Here is a 22,791-nt window from a genome sequence, read left to right on the forward strand (position 1 = left end):
AGTCTTTCTAGTCTAGAGAACGAGCTACCGAGCCCTCTCTGACCTAGTCCGGAGAACGAGCTACCGAGCCCTCTCCGACTTCGTCCGGTCCAGAGAACGAGCTACCGAGCCCTCTCTGACCTAGTCCGGAGAACGAGCTACTTAGCCCTCTCCGACTTCGTCCGGTCCAGAGAACGAGCTACCGAGCCCTCTCTGACCTAGTTTGGAGAACGAGCTACCGAGCCCTCTCTGACTCCCACGTCCGGTCCAGAGAACGAGCTACCGAGCCCTCTTGGACCTAGTCCGGAGAACGAGCTACCGAGCCCTCTCCGACTTCCATATCCGGTCTAGACAACGAGCTACTGAGCCCTCTCTGACCTAGTCCGGAGAATGAGCTGCCGAGCCCTCTCCGACTTCGTCCGGTCTAGAGAACGAGCTACCGAGCCCTCTCTGACATAGTCCGGAGAACGAGCTACCGAGCCCTCTCCGACTCCATCCAGTCCAGAGAACGAGCTACCGAGCCCTCTCTGACCTACTCCGAAGAACGAGCTACCGAGCCCTCTCCGACCTTCCATGCCAAGCTTCCATACTTGGACTTTTCCCCGTGCCAAACTCCCTGCTTGGACTTTTCCCGTGCCAAGCTCCCTGCTTGGACTTTTCCGTGCCAAGTCTCCATACTTGGACTTTTCCCGTGCCAAGCTCCCTGCTTGGACCTTCCCGTGCCAAGTCTCCATACTTGGACTTTTCCCGAATCAGGTCAACTCAAGTCGGGTCAACCTTGACCAAAGGTTGCACCTATAATCCCCCAAGTTCCTATTCTTGTCAAACATCAAAATACAACTTCTCTATTCTTGTCAAACATCAAAATATACCTCGAGTCAGGTCAACTCGAGTCGGGTCACCCAAGTCAACCTTGACCTAAGGTTGCACCAACACGAGATACCCATCTATCAAACGGATAATGCCTTTCCAAGTTTGGATGAATAGCAGCAACGTCCTCACGACTATATAATTTAAAATCTGATACCTGAAGATTGAAGAGGAAATTTCCATTTTCCATCAAATAGCATTTATATTAAAATACAAACCTACACATTATTATTAGATGCTCACCGCTGCTTCAAATTCATATTTGTATTTACTTCCACTTGCAAGAGAATTGTACTGATTGAACGTCATTGATTTGGTGTCCACCACCAGCAAGTGGAAGTGTGCATTATCACTACACAAAGGTATAAATATATACCTTACCTCTTCATCTCGTCTATCCATCTTTATCATGTGTTGGAAGGTAAACTTACTTGACGATTTCATTAATGACTACAAATATGCAAAGTCATACATACATAACCAACTAATAAAAAGAATTCTATTTTTTACTATAATCAAATCAATTCCTTACTGTGAAGAATGTTGAACAATATATTGACTTGTTGTATGTGCTTCCAGACGGGAATGCCCCCCTAAATAAAATTTTACAATACGTGTCGATTACATCCCCTCTTGTCAACATTTCTCCATTCACACCAGATAAAAGGGAATACAAATTTAAACAAAAGGGTGGTTCCTCCCAAACTATATCATTTGTAAACCTACAAAGTAAACAAATCACAGATTATTTTTACAAATTTCTTTTTGATAACCTTAGCCCAAATATGTAATCAGATAAGCATATATTATACTTTACTATTCAACTATTTAATTTACATACTTTATTTCCTCCAAGGCTTTTAACAAGTACGCTACCTCTTCGTCTTATTTTTTTTTTCTTGGAAGACTTAAATTGCTTCTTCACATACTATGCATACAAACAAATAAGGCAATTAGATAATCCATTATATCTAATAAATTGCAAAGAAATTTGCATATATCGTCTTACAGCAATTGCTTGTTTCCTCATTTTGTCATATTTGGCCAACATTTCTACATCCTTGTCTGCCTCTTCATCAGATTTGTCTTCCATCAATTGTACAATATTAATTTCTTCTTCCATTTCATCCAAACCTATTTTTCCTTTCCCCTTGCCCACAACAACATATTCTTTGATAAATTTTTTTCCTTTTCTTATACTTGTAACTTTTTCCGCAGGCTCACTTATATGTATATTTCTACGCTGCCTCTTAGACAAAGTTTTGAGCCACAATGGACTATCATTTGAGTATCCCTGTAATCATAGCGACTTCTGTCACGTCCTCTCCTACTTCTTGTTATAACACCTACAGGTTCAATTTGAGGATCGTCTACAGGCTCGCTATATTGAGATTCCATGCCTTTTTTTTCAACTATTTTAAGTAACTCTTTCACCCTCTCCTTCAATTGCATGTTCTCCATTGTTAGCTCTTTATTTATGTTTGCTTGAATAATGCAATTACAACAATCCTTATTAATCTGCCTTCCTCCTACACTCACTTCAATTTGTGATGCCTCCATTGCATGTGGACTATCATCAACGCCAGCAAGGTTCTCAACCAATGATCTTTCATCTTGGTTAGGGATTAGGTCAATCACAACCTGTAAGAATATTAAACCACATGTTAAAATCATACTTTTTAACCAAACTATAGTCAAAGTATTCTAAATTTACCTCTTCAGATGAAACTTGGTTAATCATTTCTCTCACCTTACTAATATGTGAAGGAATATTCCTCCACTTATTTATTCTGGCTCCTTTTATTTTGTATGGTTTTTGGATTGGAACATGATCCAAAAACCATGCCTGATTCACCATGACAAGGGTTAACTATTTTATAATTGTTCGCAAAATATTAAAAATTTTCACACAAATTAAACACTTACTGCTAAAAGACCAGCAAATCCCTTTAGGTAAGGGAGGTTGGTGTTAGCATGTTTTGTCTCAGTTGATGAAAATATGTCCCCAATCTTAGGTAATTGTGGAACCATAAATTCATGGATTGCTTCAACCCAGTTGAATCTATCAAGATTCTCAAAATCATCTACTATATGTATAAGACTTAACGGGACCTTATATGTACTAGAAGAAAATAAGACACAAACAAATATATACAAAATATAGAATTTGCAAAATAATAAAACATCATCTTCGCCTTCAACGCGATTGCCATAAAATTTAAGTAACTCTTTAATTCTTGATCTAGTAGCTTCTTTTTTGTTTGAGAAGTAAGTTAGAAAAAGGTCACTGGATGCTTTAGCTGAATCAATCGGAATTGAAGCTCCTTGGTCTGCAATACCGAGCAGCAATGAAACGTCTCCTCTTGTGAAGCAAACCGGAACACCTGACCAAGTTAAATTATTATTAGACTTCTACCAACACATACAAAAGTATTAGGAACACCGTGGACATGATACAATGTCATATCAAGCACTGATACTCCATCGTATCAGGACAACGTTGGGCCTGATACGGCATCGTATCAGCCCCACGTTTAGCAAAAGCTTAAATTTTACAATACAACTACTTTGTAATTAAAATACAAAATTATAAATTGTACCTGAGAATCTAAAGGTTTGACTACTTGAATCCCAATTTTCAAATATATTTACCAAAATCCCACGGATGTGCTGCATATCTTCTATGTCCAAAAAAATACGAAAGGGTGACTGTTTGATCAGCACTATGTGTCGGTCATGTAAAATAACACAGCCTCCATGCGTTCCTTTCTTCGTGGATGGTTGAAAAAAACTTTTAAAGTGACTGAGGACATTGTTCCAATGCAGTTTCTGTCCAACATCAACTGAACCCTATACTTTATAAAAAGAAAAAAATTTAAATCATACTAGTTCAGCTTCTCAATATCACAGAGTTTGTAAAATGATAACCTTTACAGCTAATTGATGTGAAGAGGATAATGATTCACCCGATCGACGTCTTTGCGCCATTATGATACTAGCTGATTAATGTAATGTAAACCATAGAATCGTTCACTGATGGCTCACGAACACTCCTGGTTTTTAATTAAACTGAAATGCTAGCTAGATGCCGCTTGAGAAAAACTCGAACTGATGGCTCACGAACACTAAACTAGGGTTTCACAAGACCGAGCTGCACTCGCATGTCACGAAGGAGGGAGGTACCATAATGATCGGTTTTTTTTAATATCTAAGTTTTTTAAAAATGTGGTTCGGATGCCTGGGAAATGATGACTGATCAGAGGAGTTGGTTGGCGGTAGGGTTATATTCGGTAATATACATCACTTACCTGCGCCTTTTGGTAAATACAAAACCGTGATACGCTTTTTGGTAAATACATTAACCTTAGTACGCCTTTTGGTAAATTGCCATTTATTTTTTAACTAATTTTTTTTATTATATGTTTATAATCTTTATTTATTTTTTAATCGTAAATTTTAAAAATTATTATATATAAAAAATTAAAAATATAAAAATATACATCAAAATAAAATATATATATATATATATATTTATTTATTTATTTTTTAATCGTAAATTTTAAAAATTATTATTTATAAAAAATTAAAAATATAAAAATATACATCAAAATTATATATATATATATATATATATACATTCAAATGAAAAAAACTAATAATAAGTTAGCCATATGGGGTCACCGGCTCAACCTCACACGTCCAAGACAGGATCTCTTTGATCACTTTTTGTGGTACAGGCGATGTGCCACTCATATTTACAAGCGGATCGTGGTCGATCCGGCCACAAATTATTACGATCCCTTCTTGGGTTCATCGTCTCTACCAAATTATAGTTTTTATTCGAAGTGGACGACGGGAGGTCACCCGGAGGACATCCTCGCTCAGCGCCCAGTAACTTGGTCACTTATCCACCACCGGAGGCCTCCGGGCGGCCTCCGGTCGCCTGCTCCGAACAAAAACTATAACCTAGTAGGGACGGTGAACCCAAGAAAGGATCGCAATAATTTGCGGTCGAATCACGACCACGATCCGACCGTAAATACGAGTGACACATCCCCTGGACCACAAAAAAGTGGTCCAGGAGATCTGTGCTTCATACGTTCTACATTTGGAGGAAATTTTTTTACAAATACGTCATAATTGGAGATCGAACTGCAGGTGTCTAAATGACAATCTGAATGTCCTATCACGACACCATAGCCTCAGGGACTTATAATAATACAAAAAAATACATGAAAATATATAAAAATCAAAAATTTTATCAAAATTTCTTCTAAATTATGCTCCCGATACGTTTGGTGGTATACCTGTTACTTCGTATGATAAATGAACATGCGTCCTATAACGAGTTCCATATGTGTAAAAATTATAAAAAATAAAAAATTAATGAAACAAATAATAAATAAAATTAATTTTAAAAAATAAATTAAATAAACATTAAATAAAATTGAAAAAAAATACAAGTAAAGGAGTTCAAATAATTTGTTATTTTCAAGAAGAAAGAAGGGTATAAAGGACATTTAAAAGGAAGACAAAAGAGGTGCTGTCAGGAGAGGGGAGAAGCAATTACAATCATGCCATCGACCGATTTTGCTAGTATCCATCCATACAGAAATAACATCAACATAAACGCATCATCACTAAACAACTAACAGTGTGGAACAAACAGTATTTGAAGATGTACCATAAAATTTCGTATTCCAGAAGGTTGGATTAATCTTTATCAAATAACAATAGTATTTTATTATTAGTATTTTAATAATAAAAATAAAAAACAGTTGTATATATACAGGCACCCTTTTGATAATTTATGCTTACCAAAATAAAACTACAATAAGTAGACAGAAGAGTTCTATACTATTCTAAACATTTGCTACAGACCCATGATGCGCTGCTGATGCCTGAGACTACAAGGTCAAATCGTCTGGTCCAAAATTTTCTGGATCAAAAAAGATCCTACTCATTTATTGATTGGGTAAATTAGATCCCACCGGTTAAATAGATAGAAATGAGCAGAGGATAAAGACTGATTCAAAGATGTTAGACAGACTACAGCATGGAACTCTTCAGAACTCGACAGCAAGAAGAGCTCACATCAGCTCAGGTGATCAGCAACACAAACCTAATATAGTCGAATGCTTTTCTCGACTCCAGAACCGACACTATTAATATTTATTTCATATATCTTCTAGTTAATTAACAAACTCTTCTTTTGTGGATCCAACATTAAGCAAATCTTATACAAAGATGCAAGTATTAATCAATGTGGCCATGTTTGGAAGTAACTGCATGCACTGATGCACATCTATATCCATATCACATGCTGTCTCCGTTTGCAAATGCCAACATGGAAAGGACCTGAACCCAGCCAATTCCAGTTGTGTTGGGTCCAATGACAGCATCACACCAATTCCAGCGCTTCGAAAGTCCGGCTGGCACGTAGCTTTGCACCGAGCATACATATGGAACTCTTGGTTTATGCATGATGAACCTGCCTAAGGAGCTTTACAACCTGCTAATTAGTAGATAATCATCATTAAGGGCACAGCTAATTTGACGGGTGCATAAAGGCTAACGAGGTGGAAGCGTGGATTTCTAGTAGATAGCGTCGGCGCGTTAGAGATTAACTTAAGTTTGGGCCGTGGGAGGGTGATGGATCCTTGCCCATTCCTCCGGCTCGTAGTTGAGTCTCTTGCGTTGAAGTTGCCGCCGGTGGCGAAGATCGCCGTCCCCGGCGTTCACCCCTCCTCGACCCCTTGCTTTTGCTCCATCCATCTCCAGGACTTTCCCGCACTAACCGCTCCTCTCCCCCTGGCCCTTGGCCCCACGTCGTCGGGCGCTAACATGATAGATGTCGCCGCCGCCACTTTCGTTGCGTCGTCTCGAGTGGTCATCAGCCTCGATCCGGCCGCGTTACAGAGGATGTCGAAGCGGCCAGCGATCCTGACCGTGGTGGTCTACGCGGGCCGGAGCGGGAAGTACGCCTGCGCGCTTGCCTCGGGCCGGAGGCTGCTCGGCCAGGTGAGGGTGGCGGTGGACCTGGAGGCGACGGCGGGGCGAGCGGCGGTGGTGCAGAGCGGATGGGTCAGCATGGGGAGCGGGCAAGGCGCTGCGCGGCTCCACTTGGTGGTGCGGACCGAGCCGGACCCAAGGTTCGTGTTCCAGTTCGGCGGCGAGCCGGAGTGCAGCCCGGTGGTGTATCAAATCCAGGGAGAAGGCGGCAGCGGCGGCAGTGGGATCATTCGCCAGCCAGTGTTCAGTTGCAGGTTCTCCGCCGCCCGGCGGCGGGCCGATCGATCCCGCAGGTGCAAACGTCACGTACGTGACGAATCTGTTGGGTTAATTGTCTTTGCTTTCTGTGTTCTGGTGACGAAATTTTCTTAAACTGACTAGAAAAATATCCCTTAGATTTGCTTGATGAGGGCTAATTAATTTTGTGATGGGATTAATTATGTGTTGCATGCTACGAATTCATCGACGAGGACTAATTAATACAATTTTCCACAGCCCGCTGCGAACGAAGTTCGGTGTTCGAAGATGCTTCTTTGGTTCGTTCGCTGGTGAAGGAGAAAACGAGATGCGCGAGCAGCGCAAGGGGTGGACCGTCACCATCCACGACCTCTCGGGTTCTCCGGTGGCGGCTGCCTCGGTGGTCACGCCTTTCGTCCCATCTCCCGGCTCGGACCGCGTGTCCCGTTCCAATCCGGGCGCGTGGCTTATCCTGCGCGCCGTCGGCCCCTCCACCGCGAACTGGAAGCCGTGGGGCCGCCTCGAGGCCTGGCGCGAGCGTGGGTCCCACGACGCCGTGGGCTACCGCTTCGAGCTCGTGCCCGACGCCGGAACCAGCCACGCCTGCACCCCCGCCACCGAGTCGTCCTCGAGTATCAGCGTCCGGCGGGGCGGAGTGTTCCGCATCGATGTCGGAGTCGGCGGCTGTGGGTTCGTGATGGCGTCGACGGCGGAGGGGCGGGGGAAGGTAAGCCGTCCGACGGTCCAGGTGGGGGCGCAGCACGTCGCGTGCATGGCTGACGTGGCGTTGTTCGTCGCGCTGGCGGCGGCCGTTGATCTCAGCATGGACGCGTGTCAACCGTTCAGTCAGAAGTTGCGCAGGGAGCTTTGCCAACTACAGCAGTAGGCAGGTCGCTTTATGAGTTTCTCAAATTTTAGGAATTTTTTAATCCTCAAAAATGGAATTTTGTGAGGGAGAGAAAGGATGAGTAAGGAGGAGATTTATAGTAGGGGGTTTATACTATAAATTCTTTATTATTAATCTCATTTTTATAATACGAGTGAGGTTTATAATTTTTTTATAAATAAGTCTCAAAATCTTGAGAGCTATTTACATATTTTTTTTTAAAGAGAGTTTATGTGCTTGAGGGCGGATAGTAAAGGCCCGCGCCCTATTTAATATTTTTTTTAAAAAAATTATGTTTTGTTTATTTATATTTTTTAAACATTTGTTTTTTTATCAAATTATTATTTTTACATAAATAAATATATATAATTTAAAATACTAATATAATTATAAATATTAAATTAAAATATTAATTAATATTATATATAGTAAATAAAATTATAATTAAAAATAATTAAAAATAAATAAAAATAAATAAATAAGAAAGTAAATTGACAATGGGATAAAAAAAATTATTTATGACAGTGGAGAGATTTTTGAAAAGAGTGAGGATTTTAATTTTCAACGTGACGGAGCATAAATCTCTATAAAAGATTACTAATGCCTTGAGGCTTGCACTTGGTGAATTTACTTTGATCATCTGATCTAAACTTAGTGTGATTGAAATTTGATTTATGATTACTATTTATGTTTTAAATGATGATAGTTTTTTAGAAAAGAATAATATAACCTTCTTTAAAAAAAAAATAAAGCCTTCTGAAAATAAGTTAAGTAACTTAAGTACTATAATTAATTTAAATTTATAAAAAAATAATTCATGTCATTTATTTATATATTTTAAGTCATATTGGTTTTAAATTTTATTCTTATTAATGATGTTTTAAATCATTTTCTTGGCTATATCAATATATCATATCATGACAGTGAGTTAAGCTATTTAAAGCTAATTATTGATAAAATTAGAAATGATAAATTGAGATTAAGAAAATTTTCATGGCCGCAGTTTCTAAAATATGAATTTATAAAATAAAAAAAAATCCACTAATTGTGGAAAATACCTACAGCTGGAGATTGAAATCCTCTGGATGCGGTTGCGCTCGCTGTCGAGTTCAAATATCTTCTTCAAGGACCGCCAATCGTTCGTCGAAGTTGATAATTTTATATTTCTCTTTTTGTTTGTTTGAATGTCGCAATGTTTTATTGATCCGAACCATAGAATCGATGAACAGTAGAATTATTCTAATTCGTAATAATAAGTACGTTTCGATTCTTGACTTGCTCCATACACTACTCACTTTGCCTGCATGCTTTGTCCTTTCCTCCATTTTTTTGGCATTGCAGAATCGAAACTCATCTTGTCCAGTACTTCTTCTTCTCTTCGTCCTTCTTCTTCTTCTTCTTTTGTTTTTTGTGTTATTCCATTCGTGAGGAAGGTTGGGTTTTGTGGATTTGGTGTTTAAATTCAGACAGAAAAAATTGAGGATTTGATCCATTAAAAAAGTCCTTCAAGGGAGATGAGGAAGGTGCTGGTAGGGACCGCGGTGATCTGCGCGGCGGCGGCGGCCGTGGCCGTGACGGCGATCGTGGTACAGCACCGGAGGCGGATCAACCGGAGATGGGCTCGCGTCGCCGCGGTGTTGAAGGAGCTCGAGGAGCAATGCGCCACGCCCACCGAAAAGCTCAAGGAGGTGGCCGATGCGATGACGAGGGAGATGCACGCCGGGCTCGAGTCCGAGGACGGGAGCACGCTCAAGATGCTCATTAGCTTTGTGGATAAACTCCCCACCGGGTACGCCCTTGTGATTGATTCATCTCAGATATCTCCAACTTGATTGCCACCTTGACAGGGATGAGAGGGGGTTGTTCTACGCCTTGGACCTTGGAGGTACCAACTTCCGCGTACTGCGCGTACAATTAGGGGGCAAGGAAGGGCGTGTTGTGAAGCAAGAGAGTAAGGAGGTATCCATCCCTCAAGAACTGATGATTGGTAGTTCAGATGTAAGTCTAGTAGTGTCTGTTCTGTTCTTTCTTCCTCAAAGATCATGTTTGGGTTCCAATCCGATTCGACTGCTTGATCTTGTCTTTATTATGTTTACAGGAACTTTTTGATTTCATTGCTTCAGCTTTAGCACAGTTTGTTGCTTCTGAAGGTGTGGATTTTCACCTTCCTGAAGGAAAGCAGAGAGAACTTGGCTTTACCTTTTCATTTCCAGTCAAGCAAACCTCAATTGCTTCCGGCACTCTCATTAAGTGGACAAAGCGCTTCAATATAAAGAGCACGGTCTGTTTGCCTTTCTCTTTAATATAATTATGAAACTATGATGAATTAGTTGTGTTAATCTCAATTGTTGATGTGTGGATTTGCTGCTTAAGACAAGTCATTTCCATCGGTCTTGAAGATCTAACAAGTCATTTCCTTTGAATAATCTACTTTATTGAAAGATTGAGGTAGCATTTTGCATCAAGCATTTTCTATAGTAAAATGAAATCATAGTTGAAAATTTCAAAGAGATTATTTTGTACTGTTTTTTTGGTCAGCTATCATTAGCATGAGCCTAAAACATCAGCATAGATGTAATACTTGCTATGATACCCACTTTGATTATTTATTTGGTCATTATTGCATTTTGACTTAGTTCTGTTTGTGAAGGCAGGTTGGTGAGGATGTGGTGAGTGAACTGACTAGGGCCATGAAGAGACAGGGCCTAGATATGCAAGTTACAGCTTTGGTTAGCTCCATTCTATTTTTGCTATTAATTTCATTGAGATTCATTTTTTCATGATATATCATATAGATGGAAATCAAGTACACAGTTAACTTTTTGATGCAGGTTAATGATACAGTTGGAGCACTTGCTGGTGGCATCTATGATGATAATGATGTTGTTGCGGCTATCATACTAGGCACTGGCACAAATGCAGCGTATGTGGAGCGTGCTGATGCAATTAAGAAATGGCAAGGTCCACTTCCTAACTCGGGAAAAATGGTAAGGACTCTTTGATGGAGTATAACTTTAATGGGAGCTGATTCTGAAATGCTCGTCTTGCAAATCCAAGGTCGATGCAGTTTTTTACTAGCATTTAAATTGTCATGGATCATATCATGGTACATTGACAAACCTTTTTACCAGTTGGATGTTTACTTAAGGCAATTTACTTGTATTGTAGGTCATTAACATGGAGTGGGGAAACTTTCGCTCCTCCCATCTCCCAACAACAGATTATGATCAAGCACTTGATGCTGAAAGTTTGAACCCTGGCGAACAGGTCATTATTGGAACATTTCTCTCTAGCTATTTAACTTCTCTCTTCCTGTTTTATGTGATTTGTTAATTTTGAGATTTGTCTAGTCATTTACAGATCTACGAGAAGCTGATTTCAGGAATGTATTTGGGTGAAATAGTCCGAAGAGTTCTATTGAGATTGGCTGTAGAAGCTGCCTTATTTGGGGAGGAAGTTCCTCCACAACTTAAAGTTCCTTTTGTTCTGCGGTATGTTATATTCATGGCCCTTTTTAGGATAATAGCATACCGTAATTACCTTTATGCTTTTAATTTGTCCAAAGCATAATCTCTTGTGGTTTTGTGATTTTGTAGGACGCCTGTCATGTCAGCAATGCATCATGATACTTCAGCTGATCTCAAAGTTGTTGGGGCCAAACTGCAGGAGTTCTTGGGGGTCTTGATGCATTCCTGTTCTACCAGCCCAATTAAATTTCTTTCGATTTAGCATTCACGGATTAGTTGTTCCTAATTGCTGCAACACCTTTCTGTCATTCCAGATCTCCAGCTCCTCCTTGAAAGCAAGGAAAGTGGTTGTACAGGTCTGCGATATCGTGGCTAAGCGAGGAGCTCGTCTTGCCGCCGCAGGCATGGTTGGTATTCTGAAGAAGCTCGGACACAGCAATGGCAAAACGAAGAAAAGGATGGCGTTCGCAATGGACGGCGGGCTATACGAACACTATACGCTCTTCAGAGAAAGCTTGCTCGCCGCACTGAAAGAAGTTCTCGGAGAAGAGGCCTCAGCTTCTGTGTCGGTCACCATGGCCAATGATGGATCGGGCATTGGAGCTTCTCTTCTTGCAGCATCTCATTCTCGCTACCTTGAAAATTAAACATGAATCTCCAATACAAATCATATTAAGATTTGCCATTTTGGCAATTTGATTGATAGTTTTATTATGGGTGGTTTTAATTTAACACTACGGCAGGGCAATTGAGAGTTCATCTCGATAAATTGATGAACTAAATAAGATTGATAAATGAAGATAAATAATGAATCGATAACACGTGACATTTCTTTCAATGGTCGATGACCAACGCACAACAAGTCTCGTCCACCAACAGAATTACAGAAACAACAAGGATTGAATTGTAATTTATTTTTCAAACAAAATTCACAGGTCAAACCGACAGCCGAACCCAATGAATTTAAACTTAAAATTCATTCACGTTTTTGTATTTTTTTTCTATCGGTAAATTAGAGAAATTGTCATTGTGCGATCCTCCACACTGCAATTATTTATCGGTTACTTAAGAAGCGGTGGTTGTGCCATGCACGTCATCAAACGGGCGGAGAGTCCAAAGTCACGTGCGCTCCGACGATGATGTTTTTTAGCGAATTGAGTTATTGTCGTTAAAGCCGAGGGGAGGGCATTAAGTAAACATTTAAATGCAATTTTGGAAGAGCACAAAATAAGACGAGGACGAGACCGAGACGGTAAAAAAAACAGTCAATATTATATAACAAGATCAGGGGGCGCAAACGCACTGGCCGCCGCACGCAGAGACGAGGAGGATTCCTCGTGCCGACGCAATCCCTGCTGGCTGGTTCTGATTCACTCACCCAATCGACCTACCTTCCCCGATTGCTAGTGCTACCGCACGCGATCGAAATCCAAAAGCGACAGAGAGTCGGTCCACGATATGCTCACCCTCGCGGTCGTTTTTTAATCGCGCACGAAGCATATGCGTCGCGTAGATCCCACGTCGGAGGCTTCGAGGAGACTCGCTGATCCGCCGGCACATCTTACAGTCATTAAAAGCAGCGGCATCGGGAGCTCTCCCCTCCCCTTCACACCCCCTACAATTGATCTCACCGCCTCGACGCGAAGGGCTTGGGCGATCGATCCCCCCACCCGGCCACCTCCTCCCTCCTCCTCCTCTCCTCGTCGATATGCTTTCGTTGGATCGAACGTGCGTTCTGGTAATCAATCTCGTCCCATGGAGATTTCTTGTTTTCTTCATTTTTTTCCCCTCGACATTCTGCCTTGTTTCGTGCTCGTGATGTTTTTGTTTACGCGTTGCCCTCTTCGGCGCTTGCTGAATAAAGGTTTTCTTGAACAGTGTGAGAATGGTTTTAAATGCTTTTGTCTTCTCAGCGATGCGACGAGTTGCTAGGCCCACTTCGGGCGTCGAGACGGCGAGTGGCTCTGCCTGCTCCGACGACGGTGCGGTGTCAGACGAGGAGCGGAGGGGAGATGAACGGGAGGGGGATCTCAGTGGACAATACGATCAAGGAGATTGAGCCGAAGTTTGTTGAATCTTCCGATGACGTGACACGCGATGATGTCGACAATGATGAACAGTTCATGATGCCGTGGACAGTCTCCGTCGCTAGGTTTTTTTCTTGGATATGATCCCGTGGTTTTTTCAACATTTTTTTCTTTCTTTTTTGCTTGATCGTGTTGGAATGTTGACATTTTTGTGAGGTTCGAGCCTCAGTCGATGATATCGGAGACGGTCGTTAAAACCTTTTCATGCTGCTTTGTTAAAAGCGGTCTACAAGCTCCAACTGCTTTTTGTGTTTGGAATTTACTTTTTTTTTTTTTGGTTTTTTTCGCCTTAACTTGTTTTTGTTTTATCTGATCATGTATCGGTGTTTTTTTTTACGATGCGTCCAATAACGTCATTACCGCATTTTATGTTTCCATCTCTTCTTTCTCGTCTGTATAAATTGCCTGCTGGGAGATTGCTAGTGTATTACTGTATTCTATATGTCTTGCTTATTTTAATGTGTTTGTTGCCGAGTTTGGCAGTTTCGTAATAAAGTATTCGTCGGCCACGTTCGTTAAGAGAAAATTTTTGCAACCCAGCTGTTATCGATCTAGAAGAAAGTAGGGCTGTTAAAAATATTGAATTCTCTCTCCCGATAAATTGATAAACGGGCAATTTTTGTGTATCTTGAACGTTAAAGATAGGACAGTATCGATGTTTAACAATAACTTTTAGGACCTAGAAAGTGTAAAAATTTCACAGAACCTGATCCATTCCTTCTGAATTTGACTTGAACTGCCTAGAGCTTAACTAATATATTTAATAACATGATAAGAGGTAAGATGGTTGCATTATATATATGTCATAGTGTTTTACATGACATCAGTAGCAGGATGATCTGTTGATTTATTGACAACTCTCTACATGACTGAGTTTTTGTAAATGAGTGAAATCAGTAGCCCTGTATTCTTCTTCCAAGCATATGTGCCATTTGACTAACTTAATCCTTTTTGAGCGATGGCATCTGTTGTATCTTCATTGCCTGTTTCACTTCACCTTGTTTACATTCGTATGCATAATATCTCTTCTGGCATTTTAGACATGCATGAATAGTGGTCATGCTGACATATAAAATGGAAATCTTCAATTTTATTCCTTTTTTTTATTAAACCAGATGTATAAATGCAGGCAAAGACAAATCTGTATTCATATTTATTAGATTTGATTATGGCTATTCCCTTTAGGGGATAAGCAGGCCATTTTGTTGTCAAGGTTTGTCTCCATTCATTGTTAAGAAAGTTGTCTTCCCACTATGAATGGTGTGGGATGTTGTTCCATCCATAGTTGAGAGTATGCCCTCCTTTTATTGTTGGGAGCAGGTGCTTGGCTGCCACCTTGACTGAGTTGCCAACAGTTGATGTGCTTTTATTACTTTGTTATATTATTTTATGATCAGGGATTAATTTTGATTGTTGAGAGTCTATTGTCCAATGAGTATGACTATCCATATATTTTACCTTTCCTTTTGACATAGATTTTTTTTTCCCACTTTCAAGTCCAACAGCTTTTTACGAAGAATTTCTTCATAATTATACATTTGTATATATCCTAACAGCTTTTTACGAAGAATTTCTTCATAATTATACATTTGTATATATCTTCCTAAAGTTTCTCAGTTGTTAGCTTATGTGTACTGGGTACTTTGATGAGGATATACGCAATCAGCTTTATAATAATTTTCTCTTATTTTTCTTTAATCGTTCATAGTGGTTACACATTGTTGCGGAATCCACAGCACAACAAAGGTCTCGCATTCAATGAGAAAGAGAGAGATGCCCACTATTTGCGAGGTCTCCTACCTCCAGTGTGTATTTCTCAAGAGCTTCAGGTTTGTATGTTTTTAGAATGTAAGCTATCTGAGAAGCAACACAATTATGTTTCTTTTTGTGGATCTGGAATTTGCATCTTTTCCCACAGGAAAAAAAGATCATGCACAATCTTCGCCAGTACCAGGTACCATTGCAACGGTATATGGCGATAATGGATATGCAGGTACCTAAGATAAATGACATTTTATCTACATTATTAATTGCTGCCAATATTTTCCAACCTCATTTGGTATACCTATGATTCAATCTCCAGGAGCTTAATGAGAAGCTCTTTTACAAACTCCTCATTGACCATGTGGAAGAATTGCTTCCTGTTGTTTATACGCCTACTGTCGGCGAGGCATGCCAGAAGTATGGTTCTATATTTAGGCATCCTCGGGGCCTCTATATCAGTTTGAATGAGAAGTAGGTTATTTTGTCACTTGGCATCCTTTCTAATCCAATTTCTAAAAATCATGATATAAAATTGGGTTTTCAGAGGAAGGATTCTCGAGGTATTGAGAAACTGGCCTGAAAGGGATATTCAAGTTATTGTGGTCACAGATGGTGAACGTATCTTGGGTCTCGGGGATCTTGGTTGCCAGGTAATATTATACCTGGAATTCAATAATCATTCCTGACATATAAACCATTGTGTTGGGTTTATTTCACATGGATTTTTAAATTGTTAAATGGCAATATTCTAGGGCATGGGAATTCCGGTGGGCAAGCTTGCTCTATATACTGCTCTTGGCGGAGTCCGTCCATCTGCTGTAAGTGTTTTTTTTAGTTTTTTATTTCTGTATGATCCTTATTATACAATTTCTTTGTGTCTCTGCTAGTTTCTGTGGCACGTTCTAATTTACTGGTTCCTAAAACGAATTGATAATTGACAGTGTTTGCCTGTTACTATTGACGTGGGGACCAATAATGAACAGCTACTTAATGATGAATTTTATATTGGCTTGAGGCGAAGAAGGGCTACTGGTCAAGTACTGTCTGGAAGCATATACTTATTTTCTCCTGTTTTATGTAAGTTATGTTAGACCTATTTTCTTGTTTCTTTTAGGCATATGCAGAGTTACTAGAGGAGTTCATGGATGCTGTGAAACTTAGATATGGAGAAAAAGTACTAATTCAGGTTGATGACTGGTTGCAGATTTGTTGTTTTCTCCTATTCTATGTTATTTCAATCTCAATTTTGTCTTATATTTTCCTTTTTCAGTTTGAAGATTTTGCCAACCATAATGCATTTGAACTTCTTGCCAAATATCGTAAAACACATCTTGTCTTTAATGATGATATACAGGTAATTGATTTTAGTTACTATTTTACACTTAGGAACTTCCTTTTTCAGTTCTAATTGTTTAACTTGATTCACTCACATTATGCTATCTCCACATGTTTATGAACCATTCAATATGCTTATTCTCATTTCAGGGCACAGCTTCTGTTGTGCTCGCTGGTCTTTTTGGCGCTTTGAAAATAGTTGGCGGAACATTGGCAGAGCACAGTTTCTTATTCCTTGGTGCTGGGGAGGTACCCTTATTCTCATTTGGTTCATTTTGGTCTATTGAATGTGTTTGACTTTGATTTTGTTAACTTTCATATTTGTCTTTTTATCGTTGTGCCTCATACTGTCAGTATGAATTCCAAATTTGATTTATGCCCTGTCCTTGGATCCCTTATTACAATTTCAGCAGTGCAAATAATTATATGACAAATAGATATGAGAATCAATGCCAATTTGGATTTTATTTGTTAGAATGATAGTGGGGCTTCTACTTTTTGAAAGAGGGAAAAAAGTAACTTTTCAGTTTTGTGGTATAGATTGAAATGTAGCGCTTGCCATATTTGAGGTGAAATTTTCTGCCTTTGCTATTTAGATTTTTAATACACATGCTGCCTAAGTAACTTTAATTATGCACTATGCCGAGCACATGTTTCAAGAATGTATTAGCTGAACGTATCTCAGTTGTATTTCTTCTGCTTATGCTATTAATACTTTCAATCTTTTCCTCATTCTGATTGTGTTTTATATCAATTATTAGAGCCTTCATCATATCAACTTTGCAGGCTGGTACTGGTATTGCAGAACTCATAGCTCTTGAGATGTCTAAACAGGTTTTTAACTTAGTCTTTTTATTATGTTTGTGTGAATGATTTTGGGGCTGTTATGTTGATTTTACATACTGGCTCATTGGTTATGGCTGTTTTGTTGATTTAACGTACTAGCTCATCGGTTGTACATTCTTATGGCTGTTGTAGACAAAAGCACCAGTGGAAGAGACTCGCAAGAGGATATGGATGGTGGATTCTAAGGTTAGGAAGAGAATCTTGGACTTTGTTTGTACTTGTTTCAAGTATACAACTTGTTTGGTCTACTTCGTTGATCATTGTTTCTATTATGGCAATGCTTTTCACACTTTGCAGGGTTTAATTGTGAACTCACGTAAGGATTCCCTTCAACACTTTAAGCAACCATGGGCGCATGACCATGAGCCTGTCAATAATCTTTTAGCTGCTATAAAGGTTTGAGCCTATCTATAATATTATACATTTTCCCCTTACTACTATGGATCTTAAGTTATCAATTTTTATGACTAGAGTGGTCTCTTCAACTTGGGTTGATTTTTTCTTAAAGTGGTTTCTCTAGTTCTGTGTTTTCATTTATTTCTCCAAGATATTTTGTTAATTTTACTATCTGAAACTCGTGGAAGTTCAAACAGATTTTCTACTTCCTTGTAAATTTGCTAAGAGCAGTTTTCAAATATTCCTTCATTTTTTTTTCTTTCAATTTCGTAGGCTATCAAACCCACTATTTTAATTGGGTCATCTGGAGTGGGGAAAACTTTCACGAAGGAGGTAGTTGAGGCGATGACCACTTTTAATGAGGTTAATTTCCACTCCCATACCTCTACTAGATCCTGAAGTGTATTCTGTTATCATTTGCAATTCATATGTGTTTGAATAGTATCTGATTCAATGTATAAGATGATTTATTTCCATTACAGAAACCCATAATTTTGGCACTATCCAACCCTACCTTGCAATCCGAATGTAGCGCAGAAGAAGCATATGCATGGAGTAAGGTAATCTTCTTTTTGCTTCTCAGGGCTACAGTCGCATAGTGCTTATTCATGATTTACCATGGTGGTTACCTCTACTCACTAAAACTATGCTTTCCTTTACAGGGTCGAGCAATATTTGCGAGTGGGAGTCCATTTGAACCGGTTGAATATGATGGGAAAGTTCTTGTGCCAGGACAGGTTTTAATTTGTTCTCAACTTCAACAATCTATATTGATAAATGCGTACGGACTTTTAATATTAGAAGCTGGCATTTGCCACTTTACATTCTTTCAGTCAAATAATGCCTACATCTTCCCGGGATTTGGCCTTGGGTTGGTGATCTCTGGAGCAACCCGTGTACATGATGACATGCTGCTTGCAGCCTGTAAGTTCATGAGTTGAATTGATCATTGTCATATTTCTCTTTTTGTGTTTGCATATTATTTGATGTAGGATGTTACATAAACCAATATGAAACTTGGTTTGCTTGTGAATTTTTTATTCAGCCACATTTCCATATTTTTCTACAAAACCTTGGAAAGTAGTATAATTGTGGTAACTTCTATCGGACAGCGGAAGCTTTAGCCCAACAGGTGACACAGGAGAACTTGGACAAAGGAATGGTCTACCCACCATTCTCAAACATAAGGAAGATATCTGCCCATATTGCTGCGAATGTCGCAGCCAAAGCATACGAACTTGGTGAGTTTCTTCTCAGCTTAAAAATCTTCCAAAACTGTGCTGAACTAGCTATTACCCTTTGAAGGATTGGCAAGTCAATACCCACGGCCGAAGGACCTGGTGAAATATGCGGAGAACTTCATGTACAAGCCTGTTTACCACAAATATAGATGATCGGACAAGAGCAGCCCCTGGTGCATAGTAGTAGCGCAGTAGATGCCTTTGGCTGCATAGTTCTTCTGGTGTCTTGTTTTATCAAATATATGCTCTAATTATTTGGCCCTCTTTATAATGTCAACTTGGAGTTAAGACTACGCGTTTTTTCCTTTTCCTTTTTCCCCTTTTTTTTTTCACGTCAGAATTTACTTTTGACGATGGGTCCTAGTGTTATCTGTTGTTTGTTGTATGTGTTGGTGCCTTTGTGTGTCAAACGAGATGTACTACATGTGACTAAGTTATTTTTAATGAAAATATTTATGGTTCTTTTTCAAATCCACTATTCAGTTAAATTGTTGAATTCATTCTTGAAGATCAAACATGTTTCATGCTCGCAGATCAATCTTAGATGAGAAGAGATGCATGCACGTACTAGAAAAATCATACCTCTGACAGTAGGAAGCAAAGGTCCACGCTGGTGAACTCCTCGTCGTCATGCGAGTGAGCGTCCACTCCGGCGACCGGTGAGGGGTGGCGGTGCTGGCGACTCTGAAGGAGGAAGCAAGGGTCTATGGGAGGAGGAACGGCATGGAAAGGGAAAGCAAAAGACGGATAAAGAATTCGAAAAAGTTTTTAGTTGGGAGAGAGCGATGATGGCATGTCTTTCCTAATGAATCGATCTAGTCTGAGGATGTCCTTGTGGTCTCTCCTTTTTTTCGGTTCATTGTGTTTCTATTTTAATATTTAGAAATTATTTGGCACAATAAATGTCAGCGGGGATAGCTCAGTTGGGAGAGCGTCAGACTGAAGATCTGAAGGTCGCGTGTTCGATCCACGCTCACCGCATTTTTTTTAATTTTTTCGGTTCATTGTGTATATATTTTAATATTTAAATTTTATTTGGCATCATAAATATAGGCTGGGATAGCTCAGTTGGGAGAGCGTAAGATTTGAAGGTTGCGTGTTCGATCCACGCTCACCGCAATTTTTTTCCTTTGACCTTGCAAAATTTAAACAAATAATCACCGGCCTTTTCCAGGAATTCAATTTGCCCGCCTAAATTATTAAACCTTGAATTCGTTCCAGCGCAGTCTGTTAAGTTTACAAAATTTAAATCCACCCCAATGCAACTAAATGACCCATTAAACTTACAAAATTTAAAACTACCCCTTAAGTTTACGAATTTTAAACCCATAAGGAAACATTTAGCTTTTTACAAATTGGGTTATAAAGCTTAATCAACTTTTGTATTTGTTTAAGATTATTTGATATGTGATTTATGTAAGTGGAATTTAAAATTTACTAAAAGGATTATTTAAGTTTGTATTTATTTTTTTAGCTTAATTCATATAAAGTTATTAAACTCTAAATTGGAGCTTGTTTAATACTTTTATATTTTTAAATTTATTTGATTTCTGACCGAGATTAATAGTATAAGTTTGTTTTATTTATAAATTTAATAGGAGCTATATTGATCAACCAGATTCATTTGTTGAGTATTGTTATATCGGGGTTATGATGTCACGTTAGGATATCTAAGTTATAATTTATGTATCCGTGGTTTGATCTCTAGTTATGGTATATGATCCTGCCCAATAGTTGAGATGATGGAAGCTGGAGACGTAGCGCTCCAGTTGACCATGTGTCGACTCCTCGAGACCCTACAACCACAGCCGCATCAATGCCGAGCCAGGGAAGTGGTCATCGGCGATGACCCTCCAACGCTTAAGTCAATCACCGGCGATATGTGGAAGCAAAGCAAAGTATCTGCACATAGATCAGTCACTCGGAGAGATTTTATCATGATATTATCTACGTATACCTCCATGTTACGGTCGATCTGCCGTCGGAACATTTTATTCATCAACTTTTGATAAGTGACCCCAACATTCTTGAGTCTGAACGGCATCACATTATAGTAGTTCGTACCGTCAAGCGTAATAAAACTGACTTTTTCTTGGTCTTCGCGGGCGAGCAGCACTTGATGATAACCTTGGTAGGCATCCAGCATGCAGATCAGCTCGCATCCTGCGATGGAATCCACCATCTGGTCGATCCGAGGCAATGGGTAGAAGTTCTTCGGGCATGCTTTGTTCAGGTCACGGAAGTCAATGCAGACTCGCCACTTGTTACTCGGTTTGGAGATAAGGACAACGTTGGCAAGCCAGTTAGGAAATTGAACTTCCCTCACGTGTCCGACTTGCAACAGCTTTTCTACCTACGCCCTGATGATATGGTTTTGTTCGGCGTTGAAGTTCCTTTTTCACTGCTTTACCGGAAGAACGTCCAGTCCGACATGTAGCTCATGCTGAGTTATGCTTGGAGAGATGTCGGGCAGCTCTTGTGTTGACCATGCAAACACATCATGGTTTTGTTGGAGACAGACAATCAACTCCGCCTTTTGCTCGGCTCCTAGATGTTGAACCCCGTGGTAGTTTTGATGTGATCAACCAAGTTGGTTAGGTCCTGCGTTATGTTTGATCCCTGTGTCTGAGTGTGCAGGAGCTTAGGAGTACAGGAAGTCGAGCGGAAGATGTAGCTAGCGAGAAGGACGACACGGGAAAAGAGCCGACGGGCTCGGTGCGTCCGAAGGACGAGAGAGCTGCGGAAGAGTACTCCGGTGGCCGAGAAGAACATGCGCGGTTCGAGGGATGAGAAGCCGGACGGAAGCCTGCTCGAGGAGAAGGCCGAGAATTGGGTTCAGGTGAGCCCTATTTCGGTTGGCCGCAATCACCCAAAAGAATGGAACTTCAAAAGCCAAAGCGAAGAAGAAAATGAGTCAAAAGAGGCTGACATGACTGTAGCAGGAACCTTGAAGGCGCCTTAAACATATTGAAGGCGCCTTAAACATATTCAAGGCGCCTTCAACATTGAAGGCGCCTTGAAAGGCTTGTTTAAGGTGTCTTGAGCCAAGTCAGTTTGACCGTTTACGCTGCGGATAAAGTTTTATCCGCTGACCGAGTTGGAGGCGCCTTGGACTCTCGGGATAAGATTTCCAGGACCTATATAAAGGCCCCTGGAGCTAGGAAAGTCACAACAACTCAAACAATCATTGTGTAGTCATTCCTAGCAATAGTTCTAAGCTTCCAAAGTGTAAAAAACTTCTCCGCCTTCAGAGAAGGAGAATTTTTTTACTGAGCTCTTCATCGCCCTGGATTAACAACCGTCTTGGTTGTAACCAGGATAACTCCCGATCTTCTCTGTCTTTCTATATTTTCGTATTACTTTATTAATTTAATTTTACTATTGCGCTAATTGAGTTGAAAGATCCGAGGAGGGTAGTTTTTTTTTTTTTTTTTCAGCAATTCACCGCCCCCTCTCTTGCCGGCCTCCGCTGCACCTACACTAGATCCGCAGGTATGAAAGTAGTTGTCTCTGCTCTGCAATGATGGATTTGGACTTCCTCTTTCTTTTCATAGACTAGGGCAGGAGGTTTTTCAGTAACAGTGTTTGCCTCTAGCCGTGGAGTCTTCCGGGCGGACCTAGCTTCGGTTTTAATCATCTCAATGTAGCAGCGCCGAGCGGCTAATTGATCG

At 40.1% G+C, this 22,791-nt stretch overlaps 3 protein-coding genes and 1 non-coding gene across 4 annotated transcripts; all 4 read left to right on the plus strand.

Moving 5' to 3' along the window:
- The first annotated feature begins 6,464 nt into the window (after positions 1-6,464).
- LOC122031649 lies at positions 6,465-7,984 on the plus strand. The gene is made up of 2 exons (XM_042590739.1): positions 6,465-7,150; positions 7,332-7,984. Exons 1-2 carry the CDS (start codon positions 6,502-6,504, stop codon positions 7,982-7,984), a joined length of 1,302 nt encoding a protein of 433 aa, XP_042446673.1. The 5' UTR covers positions 6,465-6,501.
- Positions 7,985-9,147: 1,163 nt separating this feature from the next.
- Positions 9,148-12,165, plus strand: LOC122032465 (hexokinase-2-like). The gene is made up of 9 exons (XM_042591750.1): positions 9,148-9,773; positions 9,832-9,982; positions 10,083-10,265; positions 10,639-10,713; positions 10,816-10,971; positions 11,153-11,251; positions 11,345-11,475; positions 11,581-11,662; positions 11,766-12,165. Exons 1-9 carry the CDS (start codon positions 9,499-9,501, stop codon positions 12,096-12,098), a joined length of 1,485 nt encoding a protein of 494 aa, XP_042447684.1. The 5' UTR covers positions 9,148-9,498; the 3' UTR covers positions 12,099-12,165.
- Positions 12,166-13,028: 863 nt separating this feature from the next.
- Positions 13,029-19,591, plus strand: LOC122031812 (NADP-dependent malic enzyme-like). Its single transcript, XM_042590962.1, has 20 exons — positions 13,029-13,189; positions 13,365-13,603; positions 15,247-15,367; positions 15,457-15,531; positions 15,622-15,773; positions 15,847-15,952; positions 16,055-16,120; positions 16,244-16,339; positions 16,417-16,488; positions 16,573-16,656; positions 16,788-16,886; positions 17,424-17,471; positions 17,616-17,669; positions 17,781-17,879; positions 18,153-18,242; positions 18,362-18,439; positions 18,542-18,616; positions 18,713-18,803; positions 18,992-19,120; positions 19,185-19,591. Exons 1-20 carry the CDS (start codon positions 13,160-13,162, stop codon positions 19,271-19,273), a joined length of 1,893 nt encoding a protein of 630 aa, XP_042446896.1. The 5' UTR covers positions 13,029-13,159; the 3' UTR covers positions 19,274-19,591.
- Positions 19,592-20,028: 437 nt separating this feature from the next.
- On the plus strand, positions 20,029-20,101 carry TRNAF-GAA. Its single transcript has one exon. It is a non-coding gene; the product is annotated as a tRNA-Phe (tRNA).
- The last annotated feature ends 2,690 nt before the right edge of the window (positions 20,102-22,791 follow it).

The sequence above is a fragment of the Zingiber officinale genome, chromosome 11A (assembly GCF_018446385.1).
Source record: "Zingiber officinale cultivar Zhangliang chromosome 11A, Zo_v1.1, whole genome shotgun sequence".
NCBI lineage: Eukaryota > Viridiplantae > Streptophyta > Magnoliopsida > Zingiberales > Zingiberaceae > Zingiber > Zingiber officinale.

Bases quoted from the DNA above. Each gene is read 5' to 3' on its own strand.
- LOC122031649 (XM_042590739.1), top strand. From the start codon at position 6,502: ATGGATCCTTGCCCATTCCTCCGGCTCGTAGTTGAGTCTCTTGCGTTG. The intron at 7,151-7,331 runs GCAGGTGCAAAC...TTCATCGACGAG, and splicing joins GCGGCGGGCCGATCGATCCC to GACTAATTAATACAATTTTC.
- LOC122032465 (XM_042591750.1), top strand. From the start codon at position 9,499: ATGAGGAAGGTGCTGGTAGGGACCGCGGTGATCTGCGCGGCGGCGGCG. The intron at 9,983-10,082 runs GTAAGTCTAGTA...TTATGTTTACAG, and splicing joins TGATGATTGGTAGTTCAGAT to GAACTTTTTGATTTCATTGC. The intron at 11,252-11,344 runs GTCATTATTGGA...AGTCATTTACAG, and splicing joins GTTTGAACCCTGGCGAACAG to ATCTACGAGAAGCTGATTTC.
- LOC122031812 (XM_042590962.1), top strand. From the start codon at position 13,160: ATGCTTTCGTTGGATCGAACGTGCGTTCTG. The intron at 16,887-17,423 runs GTACCCTTATTC...TCAACTTTGCAG, and splicing joins TATTCCTTGGTGCTGGGGAG to GCTGGTACTGGTATTGCAGA. The intron at 17,670-17,780 runs GTTAGGAAGAGA...CACACTTTGCAG, and splicing joins TATGGATGGTGGATTCTAAG to GGTTTAATTGTGAACTCACG.